General features: G+C 40.2%; 1 protein-coding gene across 1 annotated transcript in view; it reads right to left on the reverse strand.

The window, feature by feature from the left end:
* Positions 1-5,680: 5,680 nt before the first annotated feature.
* Positions 5,681-6,741, reverse strand: part of Sntb2 (syntrophin beta 2) — a 116,896-nt gene continuing 115,835 nt past the window's right edge. The window contains exon 7 of the mRNA XM_004625828.2: positions 5,681-5,824. Within this exon, the coding sequence (XP_004625885.1) occupies positions 5,732-5,824 (93 nt within the window). The 3' untranslated portion in view covers positions 5,681-5,731. The remainder of the gene's footprint in view (positions 5,825-6,741) is intronic.

Here is a 6,741-nt window from a genome sequence, read left to right on the forward strand (position 1 = left end):
AAAAAAAAAAAAAAAAAAAAGAAAGAAAAAAAGAAAAAGAAAAACCAACCTACTTAAATTTGGTTGGGTCCTTTCTTATTGGCATGAGTCAAGGTCTGAGTATCCTTTCAAAACAATTTCTAGATTTCCATATGCAGATAAATAGAACTGAAGATATGCTTTGGTAAAAATATGAAGTGGTTAATTAATGCTAATGGATAAGGAGATGGCACAGTGGGACCGAGGGATAATAGATTATGTGCTATTTGATGGCAGGAAATTTCTTTGGATCCTTTAGATTGTTTGGTACAGAAATGTACATTAGTAAATGCTAAATAGCTGAAAGAATAAATGAATTAAAGACATTAATTGGCTTTGTCTTTTCAAAGTTTCTCCAAATCCTCAAAGAACTTTTTGTGTAGTCACTAGAGATTTCTGTCACTTTGGGAGAAGTGGCAGGACAGTCAGAAGGGTGTCTTTTGTGATTGAGATAAAGATTTCTCAAAAATTTAAGAGTTGTATCAATGGCATGGAAGTGAGACTACTGCAAACTGAGAAGAGCAGAGGGTTCAGAGTGTAGAAATCCAGCCAGGATTCCCAGTCCTACAGTAATGACGTTTAAGTTCTTATTATAGGTTTTTAGCTTAATCACTCTTTCAATGGGCCAATTCCAAGATTAGTTTGTCAAACATAATCCACTGGGCACTGGAGAGCAGCAATAATTTGCCAAAGACATTTACACATTACATTAAATATGGATTCACTTCTAAAATGAGGATATGCTTTGGTTTGGTCACTCAGTGAAAAGCAAGAAGAAAAATGTCGAGAGATTAAGCTCAAGTCTATGTGCTGAAGGAAATGAAAAGCTAGGTGTGTGGCTCAGTGGCACACTGAACATGTGGGAGGCACTGGGTTCCATCCCTGGCACCAAAACAAACACACAAAGAACCAATGAACAAACACCTCTTCACATACTCTTTCGTGCTAATGTGTAACAACCCTCCTTCTAGCTGGCAGCTGAGCCAGTGTCAAGAACAAATAAGAAAACAGATGTATTCTATGAGCCTATTTATTGTACCTTAACCTTGAACCCAGGTCCCTGACATCTTTTGTACCTTACCCTTAACTTGAAGTTCTATCCTTTATCAGAACAAACCTGTATCACTGATATACCACATGTATTTAGTTTTTTTGAGAAAGGGTTTCAGATCAGTCACTTAACTAGTATTACTAGAATAAAATAAATTCCATTTAACATCATTACAGCCTAGCAATAACTATACTGCTCAAAAACACATAATCCTGACGTACAGCATAAGGATTTTAAAACTGTCTATTATCACACATTCATTGTACTCAGCACAGAGAAAGACAGAGAGCTTCAAAGGAGGAGGGCAGACTACTGGTACTGGTTTTTTGATGGAAAGACAAAATAATTCTAGATCATGAAGCAATTAAAAAGTTCAGAGTGGGAAAAGGTAGACTTTCTCCTTTTATCTTTAGGCGGAAAAAGAAAAGCCATACTAAGTGAAATATTTCAAAACTTAAAGTAGAATATGATACTGCTTGGCATATACATTATACCTGACAGCAATATACAAAAAGAATGAGCATGACTGACTGCAGAATCCCAAATTTAAATAAGCCTCTTTTGATTACACAGATTTGTTTTGCGACCAAAGAGATCTGGAATTTTACATCTGCACTAGGGACTGAAAGATGACCTTTGGCTTTCTAACCAGCCACTTCCATTGTGGCGCCACGTGGAAATGTACGCTGGATATTTGGATAGTTTAAGTACTATGTACAATTAATAGCTTATAACCAGTGAAAATAATGAACATAATTCAATGCAGGTGTCTGAGATAAGATACAAAAAAGCAGAAAAAGTGCTCGAGTCTACAGGTCTTCCCTGAAAGTTTTCAAAGTTTTAACTCTTTAAGCAGGTAGGGCTTTGTAATAAATTTGCATAGCAGCTTAGAAGGCAATTTGCATTTAAAAACATGGACAGATTCTTCCATGGTTTTGAAAGCAAATATGACCACATGCATATAAATTAAAGAAGTCCTTTACTTCTCACAAAAAGTTTTTAAAAAAGTCATTTTTCACACACTTTTGTCTACAAAACCATTTACAACTAAGCCTTTTTGGGGAGAAATATAATCTTGTTCAGATTCCACACAGCTTAATTTTTTTAAAGAATAAATTTTGGAACATCAGGTAAGCACATTGTTAATTAGCTAACAAAGCTCTGTTGCCATTCTACTTAAAAGGGTAAATTAGGAAAAGAAATAATAAACATTTGTTGGTTCAATTCTTCAGTTTAAAAATAATTCAATCATTCCTTCCATGCAAAATTTTAAGTAACAAAGTTCGTGAGAGTTCAGATGATAAAAAAAACAGGCACTATAAGATTTTTCCCAGTGTAAAAAGTGCTAAAACATGGCTTTAAAATAGAAGAATGGCATTTAAAATAACATTTTTGATTGCCTGTATGTGTCCCAATATTTTACCTGGAACTCTGTCTACAAGGTAGATAGGTTTTTTCTCACTCTTTTTTTTTGAGACAGGGTCTTGCTATGCAGTTCAGTCTGGCCTTGAACTCACTATGTAGCCTAGGCTGGCCTCGAACTCATCGCGATCCTCTTGCCTCAGCCTCCCAAGTGCTGGGATTATAGGCATGCGCCACCATGCCCAGCTTAGTTAGGTAGGCTTACAGTTACAATTATCTAATAAATACTGTGTAAACATACATTTAAGTATTTCTTCACATAAAATATTACATACTAATTTCCAGGTAAGTTTTGTTTAGTGATATCAGGTAAGGCCTTAGTTTTTCAAAAAGAGAAAAATGGAATTATTTCTTTAATTCCCTCTTCTTTTTCCTTTTATGGGGAGGAAAGGAGATGTTTTAAGGAAAGGAGATTCTTCATATTCAAATTGACTGCTTTCGGATGTCTGTGTGGAATACAGAAAGGATACCTAAGCCCAGGTCCTGCAACACAGGCAGACTGAATGTGGGCAGGGGAGGATGGACTACACTGCAGTTACTTTCCATTCTAGACAGGGGAGCCATCACGTCCTCAACAATTTTTCTAATTCAGAGTGAAAAGGAAATGATAATTTAGCTCATTCTATAAAAGAGGTGAAACATCAAAATGCCCATTTTAGTTATGACTTGAAAATAATTAGCCATATTTTAGCAACTAAATACAAACCACATACATATCGAGTTGTCTCACTCAAAAAAAGCACTTAATTGGATTTGCAAATCCCTTCAACATGTTTGAAGAACAACCTGGGCTACCCACAACAGAAAGTTCTCACAGCACCGAGACAAGCAGCTGAGCTGGTCTGGAGCTGCGGATGGACAACACCCTTCCAGGCGCTTTCACCTCACATCGAACTCAAACACATTATTACAAATTCTGTGGGCCTCAGCACTACAAGCTTGAACAAAATGAGTTGAGATGTACATATGAAATGCCTTGGTCCTGCCAAATTATAATCACACCCATTTTACAAACCTTCGTCCTATTCCTAGTGAGCAGGGTGGCCCTGAAGTTCCCCTGCAAGTCTCAGTGACTCTGCCTTCAACACGGAAATGCCAGTGACTGTCCACACTGCTGCAGTCCGTGAATGCTTCACTCAGTGCCTCATCTTAACAATAAATGTTCAGATTCTCTTAGCTGAGGTTATTATTTGTTGAGAGTTTGCTTCCAGAAGTCAGAGCTGGACCTTCCAAACACCTTTTTCCCTTGACCGGCAAGCAAATCTCAGGTGGAACCAATGTTAGGTTTTTGAATTTTCAGCTTTATTTTTTTCTGAGATGAGGTCTCACTAAGTTGCCCAGGCCGTCCTGAAGCTCAACATCCTCCTACCTTGGGCTCCCGAGCTATTGGGCCACAGCTGTGTGCCACTCTGTCTAGCTAGGTTTACTCATTTTCAAAACATGAAAAGTTCCTCAAAGGTATTTTTGTCTAGATTTTAATTTCCAGTTTCAAGTGGTTCAGTTCTTTCACTTTTGGAGTTTTAACACTTACTTGAGGCTAGAGGAAGGACGGCCATCTCTCCCCAGCCCCACATACATTAGTCTCACTTTGTGGTGGAAAACGCCTAGTGCTTGGGCAGAGGGAGGACACTGGGCTACGTTGTCTGCATGGGCACCTGCCCCTTCACACTCCCCCCAGTGTGTCTGCGCTCAAGCCTAGAGCCTCCCACCATCTGGAGTGCTGCCCACCTCACGCTCTGTGGTGCTCACATTTTCCTAAGAACATCTGCTAGCTCTAGAGAACAAGAATTATTTCTGCACCATTCCTTAGCATACAGGACATTAGAGTCAATGCTTCCTTTTCTTTCAGGTCCAGGGATTATGCTAATTTGGACTTTTTATATAGATATTGTAATACTATTTTAAATGTTTTCCAAGATATGTACCTCCTTTAAAATTAGGAAAAATAAGGTATGTCTCTCAAGATCACAAAATTTAGCATTCTCACTGCTGCTGTTAACAGAACAAAGGCAGCCGCGCTGAGAGCTCATCACCTTGCCCACTGAAGAATTCCTGACAAAGCCAGCGTGGAGTCCTGAGCTGGCAGCTGCTTGTCCAATCTACTCTGCCTCTAAAAAGGGAGGAAGCTGGGCCCAGAATCCTGTGTGGGCTCACACAGCCCAAAGCAACTTGATACGGTGTTGCGCAGAGGACTGGCTTCACCCAAGAAGTCTACTCTGTAAACAGACTGGCTCTTAAGGAATCTGGCCACTAGAGAAGATCCATTAAGGAAACCTACCTCGAAGGCTACTTCTTGAAACTAGGAAAGATGATATCCCCGGAATGGTAGGGATACCCAGCTATTCAAGCAGTGACTGATTTAGCTCCGCTAGTCCTAACCAAAGGCACATTTGGTAAGAGTGAAAGATGGCTTAGCTTAAAATGAGGATTTTCTTTCAAAATAAACCTTATACCCTGGCTCCTACCAAAGATAAAGTCAGAAAAGTTTTTTAAAAAGTAACACTTTCCTTCCAATGGAGTCTTTTCAAACTGCATTTCAACTTGGTCACCACCAGAAAAGGAGGAGCAAGGTGAATCAAATTTTGCAGCTTCTGAGTCCTACAGTCAGCACATATGCTCAGCAAAACTGGTGAGGGCAGATGGGATGTGGTGAGAGCCAGGACAGGGGAGGACCTTGTGGTGATGCAGCTCAGGGGTTTTGCAGGGTGGGAGGAGAAGGCGAAGACAGCAAACTCTAAGAAAGCATCAGCCTATGTGGAGCGTGTGAAACAACAGGCTGCCGCACACTAGCACCTGGCAAGGAAAGCCACCGGAAGTAAGATGTCAAGGCTGAGCCCGAAACAAGTCCTGCAGGACTAAGGGAAAGGAAACAACTCTTGGCTGGCTATTTGATTATGCCCAAAAAAAGCCCCAAAGCAAACAACCAAAAACCAAAAAGCCACCATCTTTAACAGGGAAAATAAACCTAATTACTTATAAACCATATTATGAAATGAGACAATGAATCAACTGTTTCATTTTGGAGCTTAATAAGGTCCCAGCATTTCTGGCCAAGGCAGCCTCTTCCGTAAACCTGGTTAGGGTTCAGCAGTGATTCGCAGGTCCTTGGGAAGGCACTGTACTGGAGGAGAGAGAGAGCAAAGAGCTTTCTTTTGTGCTTTTTTTTTTTTCCTTCTTTTTTTTTTTTGAGGTGAGAATACTTTTGGTGACAGTCAAGGCTCTTTTCTGACTTTCTGCTGCTCAGACAAGCAGTCCCATGCGAGTGACTTTCGCTGACAAGAATGTGTGCAACACAAATACAATCGGCTTCGGACAAGAATGCAGGTCCATGGTCTGTGGAGAAAGGAAACTTATTATCACTATTATATACACAGACTTACACACACACAGATGCAAACTAAGCACATTTAGATGAGATGCTCTACTTAAAAAAAAACTGAGAGGCATTAAGGACGTAGCTCACTGATACAGTGTATGTTTAGCACGTGTGACGTTCTGAGTTCAGTCTCCAGAACAATGACAACAAAAGCTAGAGCTACAGAAACTCTTGGGAACAGAAAGCAACAAACAGAAGTGCGCTATACAGTAAATCTATTCTGTGTCACAACGGGTCATTGTGATGAGGTCTCACACCCACATTTAGGGGACAAAAGGTGTTGTAACAGATTCCACCATGCCTGGAAGGAGGAACTGCAAGTAGAGGATTTAAAAGAAAGAGAAGCCAGGCACAGTAACGCGCATCTGGAATGCTAGCACTCAGGCTGCTGAAGCAGGAGGACTGTTGTGATTTTGAGTCCTGCCTGGGCTACACGAAGTTGAAGGCCATCCTGAACAACATAGGGAGACCCTGCCACACACTACCATCCAATATAGAGGCCATTAACTGTAATTTTATTTTCCAGGAGGAATCATAGTCAGCGTAGCTGAAGCATGACCATGTGGATGTGATTTCTGATATCCCTTACTAGGCAGGTGGTTAGGATGACTCTTTTTTTTTTCCCCCCACAGAATCTTTTTTAATATAAAACAAAGATAAAACACATTTGAACCCTGCAATCTGCTAGCATGCCTCGTTTCTACAAGATGCATGCCAGACTATGGGACTACATAGCAAAGAGTCTTTAAGAGCATCTGGCTGGGAGAAATAGAAAATGCAGACCTCAGGGAAGACCTCAAGCTCAGAAACTGAGTTACATCCCTGAGTGCTACAGTAGTCCTTGTCTTTTCAGATCCTCGTATGTTTTCTTATT

The sequence above is a fragment of the Octodon degus genome, unplaced genomic scaffold, assembly GCF_000260255.1.
Source record: "Octodon degus isolate 3935 unplaced genomic scaffold, OctDeg1.0 scaffold00011, whole genome shotgun sequence".
Lineage (NCBI taxonomy): Eukaryota > Metazoa > Chordata > Mammalia > Rodentia > Octodontidae > Octodon > Octodon degus.